This window comes from Paralichthys olivaceus, chromosome 18 (genome assembly GCF_024713975.1).
Source record: "Paralichthys olivaceus isolate ysfri-2021 chromosome 18, ASM2471397v2, whole genome shotgun sequence".
NCBI lineage: Eukaryota > Metazoa > Chordata > Actinopteri > Pleuronectiformes > Paralichthyidae > Paralichthys > Paralichthys olivaceus.
In genome coordinates this window covers 1,218,386-1,232,220 of record NC_091110.1, presented here as the reverse complement: position 1 = coordinate 1,232,220, position 13,835 = coordinate 1,218,386, and the positions used below count along the sequence as shown (strand labels likewise).

At 40.2% G+C, this 13,835-nt stretch overlaps 1 protein-coding gene across 1 annotated transcript in view; it reads left to right on the top strand.

Moving 5' to 3' along the window:
* LOC109625946 (SWI/SNF-related matrix-associated actin-dependent regulator of chromatin subfamily B member 1-like) overlaps window positions 1-13,835 on the top strand; it is a 38,225-nt gene that overhangs the window by 20,447 nt on the left and 3,943 nt on the right. Inside the window, exons 5-8 of the mRNA XM_069513983.1 lie at window positions 3,199-3,326; window positions 3,438-3,604; window positions 12,927-13,117; window positions 13,284-13,415. Coding sequence (XP_069370084.1) covers window positions 3,199-3,326; window positions 3,438-3,604; window positions 12,927-13,117; window positions 13,284-13,415 — 618 coding nt within the window. The remainder of the gene's footprint in view (window positions 1-3,198; window positions 3,327-3,437; window positions 3,605-12,926; window positions 13,118-13,283; window positions 13,416-13,835) is intronic.

The window sequence follows — 13,835 nt, the reverse complement described above, 5'->3', positions numbered from 1 at the left end:
TACAGTAAAAGATCCTAATTCAAAAATCGTCATTTACAGAATCTTTCTTTAAATGTTTTGTGGAAAAGCATCACCATTCTATAATTTTGAACTTTGAACTTGATAACAAGTAAAGTACAAACCACTATTGATTCTAAAACACCTTTTTTAATGTTCCATTAGGCTATTATAACAGTTCTTCTGAGCCCAATGGGAATTTGAAAAGTTAAAGTGGCGTTTTCAGTCACAATTCACCCTCTGAAATAAATTGCTTGTTATTCCTGCACTTATGGAAACTTATATGTAAACAAGAATCCTCCAGGAAAAAAAAATACAATATCATTTTACAGTTACCAATGTCACTCGTTATTTGCCTCAGCATCATAACTCTTGGGTCAGACCACAGGACTTCATCAAAGGCAATTATCTCCCTTACTAAACAATAGGAAAATTATTTTGCTTATATCATATGCTGCATCCATTGACTAGAGGAGTGTGGGTAGAGGGGTTTCGGTCATACACTTTCCATTGCCATGCTGAGAAAAATTATTCTTGTTGGGTTTAGGGTTGTATAACGTGAGGGCAAACATTGTGACAACAGAATGATAAATCTCACACTCTTTGACCACAGTGAAAGCTCACTTTTTCCCAAATGACAACATAAACAGGATATAATGACATACACAGATGCACATCTCAAGGGGCAACTCTGACAGTCCATGAAATGTCCACTAAAAGGGTATTTTTTTAATGCCAATTAAAAATTGTTATTCTGTGTTTACTCACTTTGCTCTGGAACCACTGGACTCATTCTGCATTCATTCCTCCTCAGAATGAAGTAGGAGCGATAAAAACCTTGTTCAACCCTGTTTACAGACATCTTCACCACCACTCACTCCCTTAAAATAGAGAATGAGTTTACATGTGGGTGTGTGTGTGCACGCGTGTGTGTGCGTGTGTGCGCAAAAGAGAGAGAGGAAAAGAGTGAGCGGCTGATGCTTGATAGCTGATAATGTGGCGATGAATGTGGCTCAGCATATTAGTAAGGGGGGGCGACTACCGTTGAGGAATTCTAGGAAACCTTTGGTAATACTCAACCATGCCAAGAAAGAGCATCAGTTCCTTCTTGGTGGAGGTGGTTGGAAATTAATCAGTGGCGAGAACTTAAGTTCTAACTGGCTAACCACCTTCCATTTGGCCAGATTGTCAAACAGAGCATGGATGCAGCATGCAGCCATGTCTCAAGCTCGTTTTGACAGTGGTACTCGACAGTAACCCTTTAAAGGATCAGTGTGTAAGATTTAGGTGAAAGGGAACTATTGGCAGACATTTAATGTACAACAATCCTCATGGAGGGGGTCCACTCTACGGAGGCCGCCATGTTTTTTACATTAGTCCAGACTGGACAAACTAAGCACCTTTTGAGTTTTTATGACAATGAAAGGCTACCACAGTTCCTTTTTTATGTTTGGAAGGAGAGGGTGAGGTGAGCGGTGTTCAGCGGCAACATGCAATTTCAACACTAGATATCACAAAATTCTACATACTGTACCTTTAAATATAAAAATAATTTAAAAAATTTAAAAATGGTAACCTACCTTGCACATAAATAACACACTCAAAAAAACAAACACAACCTTGAATGGATGTTGTATCTGGAAAGCTGTTCTAAATACAAGGCTGCCTCACTCACACCAGGTCAGGGTAAACACAAAACTGTTTCTCAGGCAGGTTAACACCTACTTACTGGTGTAGTAAACCCCCTTCCACACTGACTCAAACAATACAACAGGGAATTCAGGGGCTAGCCAGGATCACCACTGTAACCAGTCAACTAAAGGATTCGACCCACTAGCCACCAGCTAGTGCAACTAGGCATCCATGGTCGTTACACTACCCTTTTACTATGCGCGGGACTCCCTCAAAACCCAACGCTTATTTTAGGCTACAGCTAGAAAGATATACAGAAACAAAAGTCCACACAGTGCTAGCAGGGAAAGTGTTCATCTATTTAACAAAACGTAAATCAAAATGAAAAGGAATGATGTTACATGTCAGTAATGTAGCATGTGTAGGTGGGTGAAGGGTGAATGAGTGTGTGTGTGACTGTGTGAGCTAAAAGAGAACCAAATCACAAATAAACAATTTTGTTGGCCATGTGAAGTCAGCTGCTCAGCCACCAGGAAAAAAGAGAGAGAGAGAGCAGAATGACTCAAGCATTCTTTTTATGAGGTAGGGCCTACAGGTGTCTCCAGCAAACTCAGACTGTCCAGCCCTTCTGGAACTCCAGGAAGGGAGGATACTAAAGAGAAAGATGCACAGATTAGCAAGGCCTTCACAAGAGCCAGAGTTTATTGTCATCCATCATTATATACAGTCTATGCACCAGGTGTAATGACATCTTGGGTGATGTGACTGCATCACTGTTGAGGACTAAGGCTCGTTCTACGTTAAAATTAATTATACACGATTGCTGTTTCTGTTTTTAGCAGGTCTGTTTTCACTGTGTTTGTGTGGGTGTGTGAGAGAGACAGAGTGCGGCAAGGATGGGCTTAGCAAATCTATTCTACAAGACTAAAAGGGATAGTTCACCAAAAAATTAAAATTCACTCATCATCTACTCACCACTATGTCGATTGGGTGAAGTGTTTGAGGCCACAAAACACTTCTGAAGTCTCAGGGGTAAACTTTGTTAGAGCAGAATCCAATACAATTGAAGTCAATGGTGATCGATTCTTCAGACGTAGCATGCCTCCATACTGCTTCTGTGGTGTCATCCAAGTGTCTGTAAGCCCTGACATTCAAGTTTTACTCGAAACGAGGTTATTTACACCGTTTTAAGCCTAAAAGTCCAGAAAAAATGGCTGAACTAGGGGACAGTAGCATTTCCGAATGTCCCTTTCAATTTTAAAACACAGGACAAAATGTAAACATCCTTAAGTGCGAGCAAATACCACGAGTGTATTAAACCTAAAAGGATTTGATGTTTTAATCACTGTGTGATTGGGATACACAGATGAGAATCAGAATCAGAATCAGAATTCTTTTATTTGCCAGGTATGTTTGCACATACAGGAAATTGCCTTGGTGTCATTGAGGAATTAAATTAAATGATTTGAAAACAATCGAAAATATAGAAAGGCACAGATTTTACTTCAGATCAATATTAAGACTTGCTTGGTTAAATTTTAATCTAACATTGTGTATTGTGTGTCTCAGTTTTGATGACCATGACCCTGCAGTTATCCATGAGAATGCAGCCCAGGTAGAGGCTCTGGTTCCAATTCGTCTGGATATGGAGATAGAAGGACAGAAACTACGAGATGCCTTCACATGGAACATGAATGGTAAATATATATCAATAAGCTTGCCAACATCCAAAATGTACAACATTGTCTTTGCAAAAATTATTTTTTTCTTTCTAATTTTGTTCTGACCTCAATACCCAACAACCCCAGAGAAACTGATGACCCCAGAGATGTTTGCAGAGATTTTGTGTGATGACCTAGACCTGAATCCTCTGGCCTTTGTCCCTGCCATTGCCTCAGCCATTCGTCAGCAGATTGAGTCCTACCCAACTGACAGTGTACTAGAGGAGCAGGGAGACCAGAGAATCATCATCAAGGTAGGGGCTGAGCCTATATAACAACAATAAGCCATTTTGGTATTTTTTCTCTATTGCTATTTACCCTTTGCAAAGAACAATGAGAGCAAAGAAGCAGCATATTTTGTAATGAAAATGTTACCACATGGTTATTCTTAAGATGTGGACTCTGAGACATAATAGCACATAGGATGAAAGAGTATTAGTAGAATGGGACTTGCGGGAGGATCAGCAAGTGTGCAGACCACAGGTCATGCATCAAACACAATAAAGGTTCCTTAAGTGAAAGATTGAAAACTAGACAGTCCATGGTCTGAGCGGAAGCATCTGTTTCTATGCATTGGTCTGTGAAGCAGTCCAGCAGCCTTGCCCTTGGCATCTGTGTTCATTTGCGTAGATTATGTATTTCCTCATATGGAATGTCACAGAGTCCCAGGAGTTGCCAGGTGTGGCAGGATAAAAAAAGTTGCACCCCAGATACATGGAGGAAATGGATTAGTTAAGGACAGCTAACTGTCAACATGAAGAAGTTAATGGCTAATGTGGGTTGACAGAGTGATTCCTTCTCATTAACAATTATTTTTTGTAAGACTGGACTCTGACTGGCACCCCACTTTCTAAATGGAGGATTAACCCTGTCGAAACAGCAACAGAGTTAACACATTTATAGGACTGATCTCTTCCTACAACTCTGCTGCACTGTAACACTCACTGCCATTAGGTCAATAGTTGAGGTTTTACCAGTTGAAAGACTGGTGCAGAGTCAGACAAACCTCAGTTCATCCACCTTGATACCATGTGGTATAATAACAGCATATTGTTTTTGGTGGTGATTAGGATATTTTCCTTTACATGCTCTCTCTCTCTCTCTACCTCCCTCTCTCTCTGACTTCGCCTTAGTATAGTAGCATGTTAATCATTGTAGGTTGCAGCACAGTATTTATTAATTCAAGTGGTGTTAATGTAAAATGGTATTACTATTTTTAATAAACCCTACTTGTAATTAAAGCCAGTGTTTCTGATTATTTCTGCCTATGTTTGTGATAACAGCTGGATTATGAACCTCAGTACTCTGAATCAACACTTGGCTGTTCATTTTTAAAATTAAATATTGATATTTTAAAATGATCACTAATGGAAACTGTTTGACTTTTGGTCACTGATACCAGGGAGGGGATAATAAAGTTCAAAGGTTTTATTGTCATCTGCACAACAGATACAGCGTACATGTTTGCAATGAAAATCTTAAATCTCAGGCACCTCAAGCAACTCGACATGCAAGTGTCATAAAATAAGATAAGAGTAACTAAAAATACAATAACATACACTAGTGCAAATGAAACAATAAGTACAAATGTCAGTACTAGTGCAAAAAAAAAAAAATTAAGTAAGCATTGTAAGGTGCAAAAAAATAAAATAAACATTATAATAAAATAATAAAACATTATAAGGTGCTAAATGAGATATATACATGTCAGACTTAATTTAGCAGCAGTTATGGGGAGGAATGGACAGATAAGAATTATTGCACTCTTTATATTTTTATATTGATAGGAAATATGATGAATAGAAACGCGGTGACAGAATGAGAATTATTGTAAACTAAATAAATAAATATCAATTATTGCTAATGAATATTATAATGTGAAAATAACTATGTTGTTTTAAACGGATGTAGTGACTTCCACAGAGCTCAGGTGTTCAGCAGTCTTACAGCCTGTGGGATAAAACTGTCCCTGAGTCTTGTGGTCTTGGTCCGGATGCTGCGGTACCGTCTGCCAGACGGCAGCAGAGAGAAGAGTTTGTTGCTGGGGTGATGGGGGTCTTTCAGTATCCTGTAAGCCTTCTTCCTACAACGCTGGGTGTAGAGGTCCTCCATGGATGGTAGCTCCGTCCTGGTGATGTGCTGAGCAGTTTTCACCACCCTCTGTAGAGTCTTACGGTTGAGGGCGGTGCAACTGCCATACCAGGCCGTGATGCATCCGGTCAGGATACTCTCGATGGTGCATCTGTAGAAGTTGCAGAGTATCCTGGAGTCCATGTTGAACCTCCGCAGCCTGCGGAGGAAGAAGAGCCGCTGACGAGCTGTCTTTGTGATGACTCTGGTGTGATGAGTCCATGTCAGGTCCTCAGTGATGTGAACCCCGAGGAACCTGAAGCTGCTGACTCTCTCCACAGGAGTCCCGTCGATGGTGATGGGGGCGTGTCCGTCTCTCTGCTTCTTCCTGTAGTCCACAATCAGCTCCTTGGTTTTGCTGACGCTGAGATGGAGATTGTTGTCCTGGCACCAAGATGTCAGGGCTCTGACCTCCTCTCTGTAGACCGTCTCATCGCCGTCTGTGATCAGGCCGATGAAGGTGGTGTCGTCAGCAAACTTGATGATGGTGTTGGAGCTGTATGTGGCCACGCAGTCGTGCGTGAACAGGGAGTAGAGGAGAGGGCTGAGCACGCAACCCTGGGGGGCTCCGGTGTTGAGGGTCCGGCTGGAGGATGTGATGTTCCCCATCCGCACTGCCTGGCGTCTGCCCGTCAGGAAGTTCAGGATCCAGTCACAGAGGGCGCTGTTGAGCCCGAGGTCCCTGAGCTTGATGACGAGCTTGGAGGGCACAATAGTGTTGAATGCTGAACTGTAGTCAATGAACAGCATCCTCACGTACGTGTTCCTCTGGTCCAGGTGGGAGAGGGCAGTGTGGAGGGTGAGGGTGATGGCGTCGGCTGTGGACCTGTTTTCCCTGTAAGCAAACTGCAGGGGGTCCAGGGACTTGGGGAGGGAGGAGGTGATGAACTGTTTGACTAACCGCTCAAAGCACTTCATGCTGATGGGGGTGAGTGCAACTGGGCGGTAGTCGTTGAGGCAGATGGGTTTTGTCTTTTTAGGGACTGGAACGATGGTGGACTCTTTGAGACAAGTGGGGACTATAGACTGGAGCAGTGACTTATTGAAGATGCATGTGAACACCTCTGCCAGCTGAACTGCACACACCTTGAGAGCACGGCCAGGGATGCCGTCAGGCCCAGGAGCCCTATGTGTGTTGATCTTTTTTAGGGATCTGCACACATCTGCACTGGTTAGAACCAGGGGGCAGGGGCAGGGATCCTGAGCCTTCTGTACCTCCACAGCCGGGGGTCTCTCAAAGCGTGCATAAAACGTGTTCAGTTCATCTGGGAGAGATGCACACACTTCCTCGGCACCACTTGTTGTTCTTTTATAGTCTGTTATAGTTTTTAGTCCAGACCACATGTTTCTAGCGTTGGAGCCCTTGTAGTCAGACTCCACTTTGTTCTTATAATGTCTTTTAGCACTGCTAATAGCTCTCCGGAGCGCATACCTGGAGTTCCTGTATTCATCCAAATCACCAGCGCTGTGCGCGACAGCCCGAGCTTTGAGTTTGGCTCGGACCTCGCCATTTATCCAGGGCTTCTGATTTGGGAATGTTCGTACAGTAATCCGCGGCACGACGTCATCGATGCATTTGCCGATGTAGCAAATGACCGCGTCTGTGTGTGTTGATGAAACTATATATTGCCTAGAGTGAGGATGCATAAAATTGAAAGCATCAGACCCATCACACAACATTGTGGAACGTCATGACTAACTGTTGTACATTAACAAACTGTAATCTATAAACCAGCTTTGTGCTGCTTTGTGCCCTAATTCTGAATGACATGTTCGGGTGTATAAAGTCTTGTGATCAGTGGTTGTTTGGACACACACAAGCAGATGTAAAAACACACAGAGGTATAATAGGAAAATGAGAATATTGTTTCCACCTATAATAGAACATATCAATTCTTTGTATTTTGTATTAGACTGTGACACACTTTTCAAACAGAACATAAACAAAAACATTAATGATTGTGATCTTTAGTCAAAAGGGACCTGTACATTTCATTTCATTAAGTCACTTTTATCCAAAGTATTAGGGTAAGTTAAGCTTGACAAATCCTGGCTTAGTGACTCTCTGTTTAAGAGGTCGGTTAAATCAGTTATTTGGAGTATGTCACAGGCAGATCATGAATATATTCACTCCACACAAGAATTAAATGAATGAAAAACTTTATTTGAAATGAATACTTCTTACTGTATTTCAACAGAGCATCTAAAATAGTGTAAAAATTGCAGGTAGAGATGCAGCAGAGTGACATTTTGAATAAAAAAATTTCAGGGGGATATAATAGTTCATGCTGTGATATGTCCCTTTTTGGCACGCACTATAATGATGTAACAAATGCCACAGACACAAAGTAAGTCTGACTGTAGTTTAAAATAATGTATGTAACTCACATGTCTGTCCTGTCATGATCAAATGTATATGTTTCATATAGAACACGATCGGGGGAGATCAGTGGATTCTAATGACCTCTAGACAGCCTCTACTGTGGATCAAGCCTCTCACAATCCTTCTGATGTTGATTGGCTCCTCCAATGGACTGGCATTATTTTTTGACTGGATTGTGTGCAGTGGGGCGGTGCTTAAACAGACTAACTCTGATTTAGCAGTTTTAAGTTGCAGCGCAAGGTGCCATTGCAGCACCCTTCAGCACCCTTCTTTTGGCAGTACCGGTTAACCAGTTCTTCTCAACATCACAGAGTTATCCCTGAGATTACCCTGATAAACCTTGCTTTGACTCTAGGAGGAGAATTTTAAATTCTATTCTAAATTTTACATGAGGCTGGTGTTGTGAAGCTAATTCTGATCTCTTTTCCTGGTTCTTGTCCGTGCCCGTCCTGCAGTATTTTGGACAAGCTGAGGCCTTAAAATACTTACTGGTGGAGCCTGATGATGAGGAATTTTAATAATAAAGTCTGGAGGTAACAACGTTGTGGTCTAATTTTTCAGCATCTTTTTAAGACAGGATGTGCCTTCCACAATAGCACAATGCATCTCGGTAATCATAAGTGGACATCTATAAATACAAATGTAAAAGCACGAGTTGAGGATGCATTTGAAATCAGTCAGACCACAAGTACATCGACTCACACCTGGCTTTAGAACGCATCTCCATATTTGTTTTGAGTGACTACATTTGATCTGATCTCACTCCTCTGCTTTTCTTTGCACCATCTAGGGGGGTACGAACACAACATAGAAACAAAAAGAAACTGTTCCCTTCCCGGTCCCAAAACCAGAAGATAAGATAGAGAACAAAAGATAATTTTTGCTCAAAAAGGAAACATAATTACCCTTCGTGAAAATAAAACCAAAGAAAGAATTACCGCTATTCAACTTAATTTCCGTAACTAACAAAACAGGAGAAAACTGTCAAAGACAATTTACCCTAATGTTTTAGTGCAATTTAGTGAAGTAAGATTACTTCACTTGTATATAGATATATACACAGAATCAAACCTATATACTGTACATTGTGCACAATCGACAATAAACTCTAACCAGAACCTCACACTAGTCAGAAACGGGACGGAGATATGGGGATTTTGAATTGGAGAAAAATGGATTTGGGACCAAACTGCAGCCAACAGTTTTCTCAGGCCAAGCATTTTAGTTTGCCAGTTTGGGCTACTGTAGAAATCATGGCATCTTTCGTAGATAGGACCCACTCCTGATGTATATATGAAGTATTTTGATATAAACGGCCCATTCTTGGGTAAAGAAAACAAGAATTTGTACAATTTAGATGATTAAACACCAGTGAAAACATCACTAGGATTATTTTATATTCCATCTCTGCCAAAAGATCCCTTTCACGTAAATCTTACACACTGGACCTTTAATTTTACACATTTGTATTAGTAAATTAATACAAGACTAACATTTGGCGGTGGACACAAATAAATCAATAAGAATGTTGTGTCATGTCCCAGAGAACCTCCGAATATGGTCTTGAGTTTTTGGATCTCAATGCTACTTGTGTGCATTTGTCAGCAATAATATCAGGTCTGAACAGGGCCTGAGATACTGAAACCTGATAATTCTAAGGCATGTTCTGTAATTCAATCAGTCAATCAAATAAAATGTTATTTGTATAGCCCATATTCACAAATTACAGTTTGTCTGGATTTAACAAATGCATGGACTAGTTTTTCTGCATCTTTTTGAGACAGGACATGTCTGATTTTAAGTTACGTAAGTGAAAGAAGGTCCTAGAAATTTGTTTTAAGTGAGAATCCAAGGACAAATCGGGATCAAACATGAATCCCAAAATCCTGACTGTTTCATTGGAATCAAGGGCAATGTCATTGATTGCAGCTATATCATTAGATAATGTATCTAAGGTATTAAGGGCCAAGTATTAGAACCTCTAAAAAATTGCGGGTCATCCAATAGGTGTTTCTCATCAAATCAGTGAGTGTCCATGGCAACCCCATAGACTGACAGAGAAGTCTCCTCTTTAAATTTACTGATTTCGAATTTTTCACCACGCTCTGCTTTGGCCTAGTGGTTAAGGCACTTGCATCATGTGGCGTAAGTCTGGGTTCAAGACCGGGTGAGGTATCCAGTAACTGGATATTACCAGGAAACATGTAATGAGCCTTTATTTTGAAAATAAAAATAAACAACCCTCCCCCATTGTAATAGAATGTTATCAGGAAGTCTGTACAAAGCCTTTATTTTGAAAATAAACCCCCCCCCATAGTAATGCTACCAGGAAACCTGTAGAAAGCCTGGTTTTTCAAAATAAAACCCCCAGATGGTTACAGGATGTTCCCAGGGAGCCGGAAAAAGAGTGGATTTTCAAAATAAAACCCCCACATAGTTACAGAATGTTCCCAGGAAGCCTGAAAGACACTGGATTTTCAAAATAAAACCCCCAAATAGTCACAGGATGTCCCTAGGAAGTCTAAAAAATGCTGGACCTTCAAAATAAAACACCCAAATAGTTACAGAATGTTTCCAGGAAGGAAAATATGCTGGTTTTTCAGAATTAAAGTCCTGGATGATGACAAGACCTTACCAGGAAGCCCGAAGGAGTCTGGATTTTCAAAATAAAATCCCCAGAAGTTACGGGATGTTCCTAAGAAGCCTAAAAAAGGCTGGACATTCAAAATAAAAACCCCAGATAATTACGGGATGGTCCCAGGAAGCCTGAAGGAGGCTGAATTTTAAAATGAAATCCCATGGATGGTGATCAGACCTTATAACATGGTTTCTCTCTGTCTCTGGAATTGTTACAGTCTCTCTGTCACCAACCTGGATCATGTGATCAAAATGCAGCTTTTCTCAATGCTGAAAATGTGTCTCTCTGAAATTGTATTTCATGTAAACCTGGATAATATGTGTCTCTCTGTGCGAGCACCGGCAACAAGCACAAGGCACCCATTCAAAATGTCTCGGCAGGAGAGATTTTCTAGTTGATTACATTGTTCTGGTTTTATTGATAAGTATAACTGGGTTTCATCCGCATAACAGTGAAAATTGACAGTGTGTCCTGATAATGTTTCCTAGTCAAAGCATATATAATGAGAATAAAATTGAGCCGAACACAGAACCCTGTGGAACACTGTGGTTAACTTTGGTGTGCACAGATGATTCATCGTTAATTTGCACAAATTGGAATCGATCTGAAAAATAGGATTAAAACCAGTTTAGGGCAGTTCCTTTAAAGACAATTAACTGTTCTAGTCTCTGTAATAAAAATTTGATGATCAATAGTGTTGAATGCTGCACTGAGATCGAACAGGACAAGGACAGACACAAACCCTTGATTTGAAGCTATTAGAGGGTCATTAGTGACTTTTGCTAAGGCTGTCTGTGTGCTAAAGGTCTTCATATACATTACTTTTCCTGGAGAAACTCACATAGCTGATTGACTGCAATGTGGCATCCATTGCACTTCTGTCCATCCTGGGAGAGGGATCCCTCACATGTGGCTCTTTCTGTGGTTTCTACGTTCTTTTTCCCTGTTAAAGGGTTTTTTGGTAGTTTTTCCTTACTCTTGTTGAGGGTTAAGGGCAGAGGATGACACCCCTTTGTTAAAGCCCTATGAGACAAACTGTGATTTGTAAATATGGGTCATACAAATACAATTTGATTGATTGATTGATTGATTGATTGATTTGAACTTTCGCAAGTATTTCAGACAGGAGGGAGGTTGGATATTGGTCTGTAGATGGCTAACACCTCGAGGTCCAGGGTGGTTTTTTGAGATGGGGTTTGATTACAGCAATCTTAAACGATAGTGGTACATATCCTGATGATAATGATAGACTGATTGTATTCAGTAAAGTAATATTAATTAGGGGTAGAAATTTCTTCAAGTAACTTTGTAGAAATGGGATCTAAGATACAAGTTTTGGGTTTAGAAGATGAGGTTATTGTGGTCAGCTGATAAAGTTTGATCAGAAAGAAGCTGTCTAAATAATTGTTAGGATTCTCAGCTGTTTCTGAGATTTCTCTGCTTGATGGTGTATTATTGTCAACTGAGGGCAGGAGATGGTAGATTTTATTTCTAACAGTTGGAATTTTATCATTGAAGAAGTTCATATAGACATTGCTATTTAGGGATGGAGGGATACTGGGTTCGATGGAGGTGTGACTCTGTCAGCCTGGCTACAATGCTGAAGAAACCTGGGGTTGTTTGTATTTTCTTTTTTAATTTACAGTAGTAGTAAGCAGCTCGTATTATAAAACATATTTGCGGAGGGCCTTCTTATATGCGCTAACACTATCTTTACAGGCTAGATGATTTTCAACAGTTGTTGGTGCGCCACTTCCTTTCTAGTTTTCTAAAGCTTGTTTTAATTCATGTGTGTTGGAATTATACCAGGGAGCTAATTTACTTTGTTTTACATGCTTCTTTTTTAGAGGCGTTATGGAGTCTAATGTAAATCAGAGTTTACAGAGCTATGACAAAATGTTCAATCTCAGTGGAGCTAGGGTTTTTAAAGAATTTGTAGGTTATATGGAAGGATGATATGGGGTTAAATGTAATGGGAATTATTTCCTTAAATTAAGGTACAGCACTATCAGGTAGACGTCTAGAAAAGGAATTTTTTATTAATGGCATCTAGTCTGATAACAAGGAATTGAAGGTTATTAAATTATGGTCTGATAGAATCGAATTATGTGGAAGTACTATTAGAAGTTACAAGTAGGTTGGTGTACTGTTATCATACACATCTTTTTCTTTGAATTCACATATCTATGACACTTTCAATTATATAATCACACCCTCAGGACGTGTAAGTCGAATTGAATCTAAAGATACGTGGATCATATCTTTTTTAGTTTTTCTTCCAGGTCTTCCCGTTTTTAAGAAAGTGATAGAGTTGATACGGATTAGAATGGAATGTAGTGTTAAAACAAAGGGTATTACATAATTATGTGGGTTTTAAAAAAAGTAATGTGTATATATGTAGATAATGTTTTTCTCTATTCCTTAGCTGAACATCCATGTTGGGAACATCTCTTTAGTGGACCAGTTTGAGTGGGACATGTCAGAGAGGGAGAATTCCCCAGAGTCGTTTGCACTGAAACTGTGCTCTGAGCTGGGTTTGGGCGGAGAGTTTGTCACCACAATCGCCTACAGCATTCGAGGTCAACTCAGTTGGCACCAGAGGACCTATGCCTTCAGGTAACTCAGCAAACACAGGTCAAACAATATATTATTTATCTGAAATTTTATTATATATAGTGTATGTACTGTAGGCCTAAACTCATCTTGTTCTTTGTGAGCTGATGACATTTTGTCTGCTATGGTGCACGGATTCTTGACTGCCATGTCTTTAATTTTCCCACAGTGAGAATCCACTACCCACTGTGGAGATTGCCATCCGCAACACAGGTGATGCAGACCAGTGGTGCCCCCTGTTGGAGACCCTCACAGATGCTGAAATGGAGAAGAAGATCCGAGACCAAGACAGGAACACAAGGTGAGACAGTCTGATACAAATAAAAGCTAACTGTCCTGAATATCTACTCAATTGTAGCTGCTAACACTGCCTGAGTTTTACTGTGCTTTCAGTTACATGAACTCATGACAAGCAAGACAGAATACAACTGATCACCTTATGTTTTAATGATCTTAAGTACACAACTCAACAAAGCACAAAAGCAGCCAAATGTTAACCCAGAAAAAGAATGTCTAGTACAAAAACTCTCAAATGCCAAAATATTTAATGTAATTTTGTGTAACTAAACAATTGCCAGTGCTGCAGCAGGATGATGCTAAATTAACTTTGCAGTCAAATAAATGGTCCAACAAATAAGCAGAGTGAAATTAACAAGACATAAGTTAATTGGCAACACAGAGCTGTTCCAGAAAGCAGGTTTAAAAAACTCTGAAATGGAAA